Consider the following 12,837-nt stretch of genomic DNA (forward strand, 5'->3'; position numbering starts at 1 on the left):
TTGATGTGGAACATCTGTCACTCTGTGATTTCTTGCTCCCCCCGTCTACGGGACGGAGGGGGAAATGAGTCTGTGTGTGTCTGTGTCAGGGAGTGTGAACTGTGTTTGAGATGTCTGTGGATATGACAAGTGCAACAGGATCCCGAGCCACCCATAGGCCCCAGGTAAATTACATCCTGTCACTGTTCGTGTGTGTGTGTGTGTGTGTGTGTACATGTGTGGATATGCTACTCGGGGGGCCACCCGTAGTCGTAGGCAAATTACACACTTGAGTTTCACCATATGTTTCCAGTGAAATGACACGATAGTCTGCTCCTCTCCGATCGTCCCACGGGCCCCGACGGGCTCCTGCTGCCATCACTCTCTCTTTGTTACACAGACGACCTGACAGTGCAGCAGCTGTTAGGAAACATTACATTGCAAGCAGCTGATGCCTGAACAGACACATATTAAGAGTCATTTTAATAATGTGGTCCTGTGTGGTGCAGGGTCTGGCAGCGCTCTTAGGGGTCAGAGGTTCATTTCCACTTAGGGCCAAACATTCTAAAAATGTCCGTCAAATGTCCAGCGTGTTCACTGTTAGTTTCAGTGCATTTCCATTTCTGTCCAAACACTAAAGATGAAGACACAGGGGACAGCTGGAAGAGGACTAGACTCTACAGAATTTACTTCAAAAAAACTATGTGTATGTGTGTGTGTGTGTGTGTGTGTGTGTGTGTGTGTGTGTGTGTGTGACTTGATCAGTCTACAAGTTGACTTGCTTACACTAGTACGTTTCAACCATCTTTACAAGTTGTGAATAGTACAAAGACAGGTGACAATCAAGAGAAATGTGTCGAAGAAAAATGAATTTTCACATGATTCTCCTTATAAATAGAGACTGCTGTAAACTTTTTAGGTTTTAAATATTGGACAAATCTGATGCTGTAATTGAAAAGAACTAGTAGTTCTGCCAGTGTTGTTTGAGGGGTTGGGTATTGGTTTGGTGATGACGTCACAAAGAATAAGAGCGATCTAACATTAACAAAGTGCTAACAAATGTTGCCGAGCCAGAGCCGTGTTGTTCTCTTTCCCCCAAACTTTCCTTTTGTCTAAAAACTATGAAGAGCACGTTAGGGTGAGCATCAGGGTTCCTGCAGGGTCTTCGAAAATCCCAAATTGACCTAAAATGCACATTTTAGTCTTAAATATGATTTTAATAGGTCTTAAAAGTGTATAGGATCAGGAAGGTAGTTGTACGCCGCGATAACTTCTCTGTTACGTTTAATGAGCTGGAAGGAAATGTCCAGGCGGCAAAGTAAGCGATGTGGTAATAACATGTACTAGTTGCCACCCATAAGATCAGATAGAATTAAATCAACACCGAACCAATAGTCTCCGCTGAGTTTATTGGCGAGCCCCAGGCTAACAAGTTCACCCTGCAACCACACTTTGACTCATCTTTTGAACCTTCTTCGTCAGTATGACGGGGATATAGGTCTTACACTTCATCCAAAGTGCTCTTAAAAAGTCTTAAATTTAACCTTTTGGAACCAGCGGGAACCCTGAACATGTCGTTTTCAGTAAATACACACTGCACCGAGCCTTAAAAGCACTCCAGTTTGAATACTCCCTCCCTAAAAACTACAGCTCTTCTTCAGTGATGACTCAAGACTGCTGGCGTCTTTATCATGACAACAGGAGTAAGTAGATTCTTGTAGTCCCACAACTATCTGCCCTGTGTGGCTGCCTATTGGCCAATGTGGGTCAGAGCAGTAAAAATAAGGGGGGTGGGGGGTTACAGCTGGGGTCTTGAGTGGCCGTTTGTCATATGACCGGAGAAACACTGTGACCAGACCTGAGGTGAAAATAATTCCGAAAGCCTTTGTGTGAGGTTAATCCAGTTCACTGTCAGAGAGTATTTAAAGAGTTGCACTGTACAGAATATATAAAAGTAGAACGTCTGACAATCTAGCAGAGCCAGAGAAAATGACGAGCAATTAATTCTACGCCTGGAGCGACTCCATGAAAGCAGGCTGGCAAACGTTTTATGTACAGAAACAGTGCTGATGCAGGTCACAGCTGTCTGAGTGTGTCCTTATTTGTTCTCCTCACTTTTATTTGGTATGTTGTCTTCTGTTAGGGTGTCTGCGCGGTTGTCGTAGATAAGAGCACCCAAGGTTGTTGAACGCGTTCTTCACATTTTCTCGGTATCACCGCTTTTGTGTGTTTTAAGGTTGGCGACATGTGTGCCAGGTCATAACACAGCACGTTATTCGTTATGATGGTTGTGTTGGTCATGATGACCCTGACTTGTACTTTAAAAAAAAAAAAAAAAGAAGAAGCAGCCAGGAGGTCTGTAAATCTGCATCTGCTTTGATCTCAGGCTGAAATGGGAGCAGTTTCACTTCCTTACCTCTGAGAGGCACCCTCATCTTTGTCTCCTCCTGGATCCAGTGCTCCGTCCTTCCGCCCCCCCCCCCTTTCTCTGCACAGCTGGTCCTCCTCTCTCCTGAGCTGTAATTGCAGCTCCGTCCTGGGAAATAGAAGGAGGAAATCCCAGAGCTTTCGCCCTGCAACAATGACAATAAAAAAAAGAGGTGAGGAAAAGAGGAAGAAAGCATTTCAGCTGAGATGAAAGAGGGAGGGAGGCTTAGGTGGAGAGAGAGAGAGAGAGAGAGAGAGAGAGGTGGATGTGGGGGTGAAGGCACATGGAGGTGGGATGGTGTTGGAGATGGTAGTAAACGCTTGAGTTTATTAACCTCATTTAGTTGAGAGGCCGAGAGTGAGGGGAAGGGGAGAGGAGTGGCGTGTTCATACTGTGAATGCAGGACTGGAGTTTGCTAATGAGGGCTACACACACATGCACTCTCACACACACACACACACGTTTCCATCATCCTCAGAGGACATTACATTTCATTTCCTTAAGACATATCTTCACTAACCACTACTTGCCATGCTTAACGATTTAACCCCCCACCAAAAAAACAAGGAGGCAACATATTTATGACCTCAAAACATGAGGAATACCTCCTGCACACACACACACACACACACACACACACATACACACACACACTCTCCTTAGCTCATTCCCTCACTCATACCAGATTCACCTTGATCTAATGCCAAGTATGTGAGTCCAACACACACTCGCAGGCTTCATCTCACTGCCTCCTCTCATTTAGCTGTCATATCCAACAACAGAGAGGCAATTCTATCCAAAATGATGTTTTACTAAGTGGGCAGAGGTGCAACATTTTAGCTCCCAGCCAAACCGCGCCGCGTTTGATTCGTCTGACAATCTGAAGCTGATATTTTGTCATGTGTCACCGACGTCGACAGAGAGAGTTGCTTGTATTTTCATCATGGGAGGAGAACCAGAGCAGTCAGATGAACTCCACACTGCTGGGGGGGTCATGAAGGTCAACAAACAGCTAGGTGAGTCACATGAGGTCTTGTGAGGTAACGCTGTTTGCTGAGGTTGACTAAAAGGATTCTCTCCAGAAAGGTTGGAACCCCTTGAATAATAGTTGACGTTCAGTATACACACTCAAAAATGGAGATTCGAGTACAGTTCTGTACTTACAGGAATGCTTTACAAGTTCCTTCAAAGCTACATCTGTTCCCTCGAAAGAACAATACCAGTCTTTATGAGGCCAGAAGTACACCTTTGGATTAACAGAAAGGTTAGACAGTGAAAGGAAGGCTACGCAGTTGACTTTCAAAAGTGTCCCGACCACGCAACAAGCTTCCAAACCACTGTGATGTCACAAATCCATGCTTATCCTGCATATTGCCTCACTGTAAAATATGTGTGGCAATGTGCAGGATAAGCATGGATTTGTGACATCACAGTGGTTTGGAAGCTTGTCTATAATTGCGTTCACATTTTAAGTGAATTGGATTTGTTGTAGAAAGATAACGTGCAAAAGGTGTGTCTCTATCAAATGGTTTGGAGGAACAGGCAACAGAAGATGGCGGTATAGACGTTACAGATGGCGGTAAAAGAGTAGAAGAAGAGGCTTCTTGAGAAATTCGCTTCGGCCGGAGGAGCTGAAGTAGATCTTAATGTCTGGACTTGGTTCATGCTGCTCGGAGATGAAGACAAAGTTTGGGATTTACTGCACATTTGCTCAATCTTGAAAAAAAAAAGAGAGGCCAAAACCACCTGAAACGTGTGTTTTGAACTGATGTTGGGATGCTTCAAAACCTGCACCGACTGACCTGAGGATGAAACCTCAAACTCAGATTTTATTTTGCAGCAAATGGCCGATGTAAAAAGTTGTTTGACCTCATTTAGGTTGGGTTGTCCGATCAGTCTCAGACAAGAGGAGAGAAGCCTCGCCATTCATCCATTATACACGCCGACCACTAATGACCCGAGATGGACATGAAGAATGCGCACTTAGGACACTTGCTGAAGACGAATGAGTGAAGATGCACTCTGAACTATTGACAAATGGCGTGAGACACACATACACACACACCGGACACACACTTAGAATGCTCAGTGAAGATGGATGATGGAGCGGGTCCGTGGCGAAGACGCTCCCCTGAACTGAACTGTAGGTGACAAATGATCCGCCACCTCAGCGGTGTACTGACCCCCCTGCTGTGGCTGACGGGGGGTATTTTTTGATTTGTTAGGTGAAGTGACCATTTCTTCACCCACCCTCTCTCTCTGGCAGCTGTTGATTAACCGCACACACAATGCTAAATAATGACAATTTTGTTGTGATGTGATTTTGCCAAAAATCAATTTACCTCAAAGGGCTTTAAAATCAGTGAACAAGAGCTCTCAAACTTTTTCAGGGTCTGGACCTCCAAAGTTCCACATCTGAAGAGGGACCTTCAATCATCATCAGATGCCTTTCAAAAGTTTTTCAGCACAAACAAAATTCTGATCCAGCGTCACTGATCTGATTCTTGACAATTTCAATGAATAAATGACAAAAAATGTAGTTTTCTTGTAATTTCTAAAAATCTCATTTCCAAGATTTCCATGTATGTATTTTTTAAGAGCGTTAGTTGTTGCCGAATTTTATGTTTTTCTGTCGAAATAAATTAACGTCATTTTCCCCATCTGAATTCACTTCATTTGTGTCAGTTAGGGGAAAATATCGAATTCAAAAGGAATCACCTGACACACGGGTGAAATCTAACAATTTCACATTTCGCCGCGAACCCTCTGGAAGAGCGTCAAGGACCCCTGGGCCACATTTTGAGCAGTCCTGGTTGTGAAGTGCAAGTTGTTAAACTCGTTAAAGGAAGTTGCAAAGGATGTGAATTAAATAAGAAATCTCCAAGAAACATCAGAAAGGAAAATGTAAAAAAAAGAAAAGAAAAGTCATGCATGTACATGTATATACAGACACATACGTGTATGTGTGTGTAATTGTCATCAAGATTCTCAGACATGTATTTGCTTTCCAAAGCTGATTTATGTAAAAAAATCAAGTGACTAAAGAGGCCATTAAAGCTAATATTTATACATGGTGTCGTGAAATACGATGTGCGAGTCATTTTTTTTTTTTTAATGAAACTATTTGGAGAACCAGATGGGCAGCACGATAAATACAGACGAAAAGAATCACGTTGGTGACTGACAGACTGTCCAACATACTTTGAACAGGTCTGATATAGTAAACCCTCCGCGCCTGGAACGCTGAGCAGCTTGAAACAAAACTGATTCATGAATATAAAACCCGCCGAGCGAAGTCTGCTCGGCAATTTCTGAATCAAGTCGATCAGTGATGAATCAGAAGCTAATCTGGCCTGATCGGTCCGCCAGTCTGATCTCAAAGAGCTGTGACTGGCCATTCAAGGCGGCTCTGAACCGTTTGTCGACATGTCAATACACAGCTCATTTGTTACACACACACACACACACACAATCATTAAACTTTTGACCCTGTTGTGTGTGTGTGTCACTCTCATGACAAAACTCCGCTCTTTGAGACTACCGTCAACGTAGTGTCACGTTAAGGCTTAAATTGGCTAGAAGTGTGTGTGTGTGTGTGTGTGTGTGTGTGTACATCCTCCTCCATCCTGTCTACTTTATCAGAGTTGCCATCTCTAAATAACACGCCATTACCCTTCAATAGCCGGCACATTATAAGGATCTGCTCCACAGCTCATTACCAGCCCATAATATAAGATGGGTTTTTTTATCCATTAAAGTGTTCGACCTTCAATGAAACCAACCAACAGTAAAGCAAAATATCATGTGTCCTCAAAGAATCTCAGTTGGCAAGTCAATATCATATGCTGTTGGGGCATGTGGGTTTGGAGTCACTGGTTTCCGTGGTTTTACTGCAGCTTAGCCAGCTGATAGCTCTGATAACAACGTCGTATCCATTACTCGATGTACCACCCAGCCGCCATTACCCAGAGGTCGCGACCTCTGAGCCACTCTGTTCCCTCGCCAGTCTCCCCAGACAACCGCTGGCCGGTACCACTCAATACCCCAGGTCCAGTTTCCCAATAGGTATCAAGCGCACCCTCTTGTTCCTCATAGCAGCCTCTGGATGAGGGGGGGTGTTGGCTCCTAACCAGCAGCAGATGTGGCTCCGCAGAGAACACCGGCCCTCATTAACTTCAATGGATTTCCTAATGCGACAGCTACCATATTTCATTTACCACGCACCCAGACCCCAGCGGACCTGACAGGAGCCAACTGATACTTCCACTACTCTCGCACTGCAGCGTGGCGGTGGAAGGATTCCGGTGAGAAGGCGAGGGAAGACATGGGGAGTAGAGATGTCGGAAAACAGAGCAGAAGCCCTAACCCCTCTTACTGAGAGGAAATCAATTAATTCAAGCCTTTTTTTTTTTTTGCGGCGCGGCGTCTACGATCAGGGGTTGCAGCCGAGTCAGCAATCCCGGGCAGACGTCGGCGGTAGTAGAAAGAGCCAGCATCGTTACATTAGAGAGGCTTGTTTGGGTGTTGAAAAGCCAGTTTGAAGGATGGAGAAAAAGAGATAAAAAGAGGGAAGCATGGATGCTAAGGGAGATGGATGCACAGGGAGTGAGGGGATTTATGGGGCCTGGTCTTATTGTTCCTGTACACGTGAGAGTGCACAGCTGGGGGAAAAGAGGGAAATGGGGTACAGATGTACTGTATCAGAGGCCTGAACTTCAATAGATACATTACGATGCGCTCCCCTGCTGCACTACCTCTCCAAACATCAAAACCTCCCTCTACCTTTCTCACCCTTCCAGCTACCGCCCCAGCCCCACCCCCACCCCCCCACTCTTCCCTCCTTCAAGCACACATTTACATGATAGTTGCACTCATATCCACAGCCTGTTTTTTTTTCTTCCCCTCCTCTGTGGCGGGAAGCTGCATTCATTTCACTTTACTCACTTTATTCTGCTTTTACGGGCGCAGCAGGTATGAGGCCTCGCCGGCAAGCTGTGGCCTCCTTTGAACTGTGACTAGCTTGTCTTAAAAGCTAACATACACATGTTAGCAGAGCCTAATGACATGGGTATATTATCATGCCCCGTACGACAATATATCACAGCTGTTCACACTTGTGCGCCACATACACACACAAATACAAATCATTATGAGAGGATGGGGTAGAGGGGACGGGGGGGTTGTTCCTGCTGATTCTCTACGATTTACCTTTTGGCTGCTCTGAGGAGGCACTGGAAGTGGCCATGACCCCCCCCGCTAACTAAGAGAGGGCGAGAAGGAGAGAGCAAGAGAGAAAGAGAGGGGTTCCCCAAGGAGCAGAGAGCTGAGACGTTGGATAATTCCCGGTGCTTTCCCCGGTGCCTATAGAGGAAGGGGCCCCTCTGGATTTGTCAGTTGTGGCTGCAGCTGTCTCCGGGAAAAATGGACCACAGTGGACCTGACACTTGATCTCTGTTCTCTTTCTCCTCCTCTCTTTCTTGTCCTTTTATCTCACTCCCAGACCAACTCGGTCTGTCCTTCTCCATCACTCCTTTTCGCTGTCTCACACTTTTTCGCTGCACCCCTCAGACCCTTCCTCCGCTAAGTACATTCAAGCAATACTTAAACCAAAAAGTGTATTGTGTTTCAAGTACTCACAAATAAGTGTTCGCCGTCACTTCTTCTTGACTCCATAACGCAGAGAGAGCCAGCCACATATATTAGATTGAAAATGGTGATTGATGGCCAACCATAGCAAAACTGTTGAAAACATGTCCATTTACGAACACTCAAGCGGATCGTTTGGCCATGTCTTCTTTATCTAGTCATATGCCTACTAACCCATAAACACTTGAGCTAGAAGCAAACAAACAACAACCCTTCTTATTTGGTGCAGCTGACAATGAGAGTGAGTCGGCTGGTTTGCTAGCTGCTTGGTGAATGGGTGACTGTATCGGTCACCGCTTGTTTTTAGCTCAAAACAAAGGGTGGATTACTGAGCAGTAACAGATATTGCTCGTCACCTTTTCCCATTAATCACAATTAGCATCAAGCTAAATACACACGGCTGGCTTTTTCAGCATTCTGGACTCAGAAGAATGTGATACAGAAGGCAAAACCCGTCTTAATGAGCTAAAGACACCTATTTGTGAGTACTTGAATGGCAAAATACAATTTTTGGGTGACGTTTTGCTTCATGTGAATCCTAATCGCCCTTGTCGACTTCAAGCTATCGTATTTCTCAACAAATCACGCTTTCAACAAGTATCTACCTGTGGATTGATATGAGCATACTTGCCTTCTGCAGGTGATAAAAGGGAGAGAGCTGTCACATGACATAAATTTTGGCTGTGATGCAAATTATGACTTTCTGGCTGAGAGACATCCTCTCTTCCCCCTCAGTCAGGCATTTCACTGCACGTCCTTCAAAACAATGCCCACAAACTTCAGTAACGTGTCAGTTGATTGGTCTTATCTTTCAGTCTCACCCTCTCAGTATTTGGTGTTCCAGTAACTGCCAGCGAGCCCGTCGATTCTATGACCCAGCTGTGTCTCGGCCTGTCACATCATGCCTCTGAATACAAACAGTGGAAACTCTTTCTTCAGCTCATTCGGGTGAGATGACCAGAACGCTGTTGTCAGCGTCTTATCTGGTCTATCTTCACAGTTGTTGCATTCACTGACATTACATCACGAGTCATCATCACGGTGATGGTGATTCCAACCGCCACCGTCATCATCATCATCATCACCACCTGCTGCCAGTCCTCTTATTATACCTTCAGTGGCCACCTACTGGTAAGACAGTGAGTCCATGTGTTAAGTTCCTTCCATACAAAACAAAACAAAAAAGCAGTTGGAAGTGATTTCCATAAAACTGGTCCCAAAAAAAGAGGAGAAAATACAGTTTTAAAGCAAAAACCATGAAGATCAATCAAAAAATTTCAATAAATTGAAGCAACATTTTAACAATTACATACTTATAAAGACCGAGTTTTGAGCTTTGGACCCTCTGGATTCACCTTCGAATAATTTGCAGAATACAAATGTACTAAGTTGTTGTTGGGGTTTTTTTTGACCAAAAAAATATGTTGCATTTGCAAATAATTTCTGGTTTTATTGTAAAGCCTCCCAGGTTTCTGAGTGATCACAAGGCTGCAACAAGCATCAACACATCATTGCAGGCTACGGTAACTCAGGTAGGAGTGTATTTGATGAATGCTGACCGAGTCTTACGGTCATTGAACAGAGATTGAATGCGAGAATACTTGTTCTAGGTGATTCGATTGCATTCATATAATGCTTGATCACATAAAAACAAAATGCACGCGGTTTCAATCCACAGACAGCAATTACACGCAAGGAAATGTGGAATTGCAAATGGCTGATCCAAATCAAGAAGCTAGTTAGCGGCAATTATCGAGTTAATGAGCACAGCAAACAAAAGGCCATACACTGGTGCGGCTTCATGGACGGCTGCCACCAATTTCTATACTTCTACCTTTTTTTGTGAATAGTTTTTTATTTTGGTTGTATTTGTTTTTTACCAAACAAACGGGGAGGACGTGCTGGACGGAGTGATCACTTGACACGCGTGTTAATACCAGGTGTAAATGCAATCACACACAGTCTGGATGAATGCATTTCAATCTAAGGTGTGAATGGACTCGTAATGAAGAAGCGAGGATTCTTGTCACAGTTTTAGTCCGCAGTGTTTTCCTGTCATAGTTAAATATCAGCTATGAACCTTGACAGGGACGTAAAAACCCACCAGTTACAATCCTCAACTGATGAGAAAGGAAAAAACAACAACAACAACAAAAAAAGAATAATTTAATAGACGTATGAGCGCCGGTACCTGTGAAACCCTCTCCTGCTCTTTCAATCTCAAGTAATTGGCCTACTTTGTCTGTGCAACACATCTGGCTCCCAGACCCGCCCAGTCAGACCAGCAATCTCTATAAAGTAAAACACCATCCATAAAATCTCCATTAGAGTGGGGCTGCTTGGAGGTCACAGCGGGGAGAAGCAGGGGGTCACTGTTCCACTGTAATGCCTTCACACATGGGGTTAGAGGTGAGCGCTGTTGACATTCCTCCCATGACTGTCTGATATCAGTGTGATTGATCTGCTGGAGCGAGGCGCTGGGAGGTACACGCTCCCCACACGGATCCTGAACTTAAACATTTATGTTTGGTACGGCATCTTTAAATCTGTCTGTCTTCCTCTCTCCTCGGTTGTCTCTTCCTTCCTCTCTCGCCGATATGTCTGGTTGGATCTCCAGCGAGGCTTTAGTGTCACACAGGGATTGACCTTGGAGAATCGGTACCAGAGGGTGTTTATCTGGCTTTCCTCTTAGCTACACCAGATAAAAGAAGAGAGTTGTGATTGATCGCCCACCCTTCGCCCGAGCCCTCGTAGCTTCTCTGTTAGCAGATCGGTGTGAGCTACAGTAGATGGCTGTGATTTAGAGCCTTGTCAAATTCCACACCTTCTAGATGCATTTGGCCTTGGACGAGACGGGAAGATTCTTACTTGTGCACACGTACCTGAGCGGTTTATCTATTCATCCCTTCATACATTCTAAGGTTTTACATCTCTTTTTGACACACACAGTGTGTAAAAGGAATAGGAGGAAACTGACTCGAGACTATAAATGTATCTGAAGAGAAGTTAAAAGGCTCTTAGCAACAAACTGTAAGCGCCAACTTTGATGATTTCCAATAAGAGCTCTTAGCAAATACCTGTCATATAGTTTTGGGTGAGACCTTGTGTACCTGACGCGTCCCTGTGGCACCGCGCCCGACTCGGCACACCTACTCGTGGAGTCGTTTGAGTGAAACACGAGAGAGAACAAAATGTCTCATCCTATATGTAGGCACCCAAGGAAGGACACAATCAGGGCGATTTACAGTAAGGAGACAAGTGAATGAGGTACACCCAGCTTTCCCGTAGGCCAGCCGGTCATTAGTACCCACTTGCGGCGCAGTTTATCTCTCCCAATCAAGTACACCAGTCCCATAATACCCCAGGATGGACTAAATCACATGTAATTGAAGGTTCTTTATTTTTTCCAACTCCTTTTAGCCTAAGCTCTGTGAAGATAACCCTCCCTGCTGCCACGGTCTCTGGTGTCTTTGAGTAAACAAACAAACAAACAAAGTTGGAAACAGACGGTCAGCGGCTGGGCGGGCTGGTCAGGGTTCAGTCGCCAGGGCAACGGGATCCCGGTTTGTTGGTTTTCCCCCTGGGAGGTGAAGCTGGTGAGAAGTCCGGGGTGGGGTGGTGGGGGGGACATGTTTATTACTATAATTTGTCTGAGTGGCTCTAGAGAGATTTCAGGGCTCTTTGAAGAGGGCTGATAAAGCCTGGAGTGCGGCATGCTGGGCTGCAGGCCCAATTTCCAATCCCACCCCCCATCACCCTCTCTTCCATTGGCCATTTTCTTTTTGTTAATTGCAAGCCAAATGAAGAAGAAGGGGGGTGGGGGGGAAATCACCTGGCTAACAATTATTTTCATCATTAATTGTTCTGCAGATCATTTTCATGATTGAGTGGTGAGCTGCTCAAATGGTCAAGATACTTTGAGCTCAAAGTGATGTGTACATTAATTTTTTGTGCTCATCAAAAAGTACATAAACCAAAGAATCTTTAATTTTCTGTCATAAATGACCAATAAAGCAGGAAATCCTTGAATTGAATCGTCTGGAACCTGCCAATGTTTGCCATGTTTACTTTAAAAACAGTAGCATCTGTCAAAACAACTGGAGTATTCATGTCTTTCAATGGATTTTTACTGAATCTATACAGTTCTTCCTTCTACAAGGTGTTTTTTTTTTCTTATTCCCTACTGAGCGCAAGTTGTTTAGCTCAGTTTAGATCAAAGATTCAATTCAATAAGATGAGAGAGCCGCAGGGAAAGTGACACCGGTTTAAACTGCCAAGTTTCAGAATGTTGCAGACCAGCGCGTTGCACATTTAAACTAATTTCATCCTGAATTTTAGGTCCAGATTCCCATTATGTAGCAAAGGTATATACTTATTGCTACAGGTTCTTAGCTGGTCATCATTCTAGTAAATAGAAAAATCATTTTTATATTCTTTTTTTTTGTCAAAATACATAATTTTCTTAGGAAATTGCACTTTCCCCTTCATGATTTTAACACTCAAGTATCGTTTTCAATACAAAGTATTGAGCGCCATGGCCACAGGAGTGTTACAGTGACACTGGTGTTAATTCTGGGCCCATGACAGCAAAACAGCTATTTGTGGTTTCATTCAGCTGAGAGAGTTGCTTTTGGAAAGGTTCAACTTCCTACTAAAGAGTTGTCACGGAACAACAACAAATTGGCAACGTGGCTACGCCCAGTAAATTCACATTATATCTGCTGTTGTATACAGAGGAGTTATCAAATGTGAATAATCCTTTAACGTCACAAATATTAATTTCT

At 44.3% G+C, this 12,837-nt stretch overlaps 2 protein-coding genes across 2 annotated transcripts in view; both read right to left on the reverse strand.

The window, feature by feature from the left end:
• The window catches only part of eva1aa (eva-1 homolog A, regulator of programmed cell death a), an 85,173-nt gene extending 82,717 nt beyond the window's left edge, over positions 1-2,456 (reverse strand). The window contains exon 1 of the mRNA XM_086189784.1: positions 2,396-2,456. Coding sequence (XP_086045910.1) covers positions 2,396-2,414 — 19 coding nt within the window. The 5' untranslated portion in view covers positions 2,415-2,456. The remainder of the gene's footprint in view (positions 1-2,395) is intronic.
• Positions 2,457-2,481: 25 nt separating this feature from the next.
• Positions 2,482-12,837, reverse strand: part of LOC147242890 (uncharacterized) — a 151,412-nt gene continuing 141,056 nt past the window's right edge. The window contains exon 5 of the transcript XR_015110652.1: positions 2,482-2,552. The gene's annotated coding sequence lies outside the window, so the exon portion shown is untranslated. The remainder of the gene's footprint in view (positions 2,553-12,837) is intronic.

Source organism: Aulostomus chinensis, chromosome 20 (assembly GCF_037954235.1).
Source record: "Aulostomus chinensis isolate RoL2024-O1b breed Wild chromosome 20, RoL_Achi_v1.0, whole genome shotgun sequence".
Taxonomy (NCBI): domain Eukaryota; kingdom Metazoa; phylum Chordata; class Actinopteri; order Syngnathiformes; family Aulostomidae; genus Aulostomus; species Aulostomus chinensis.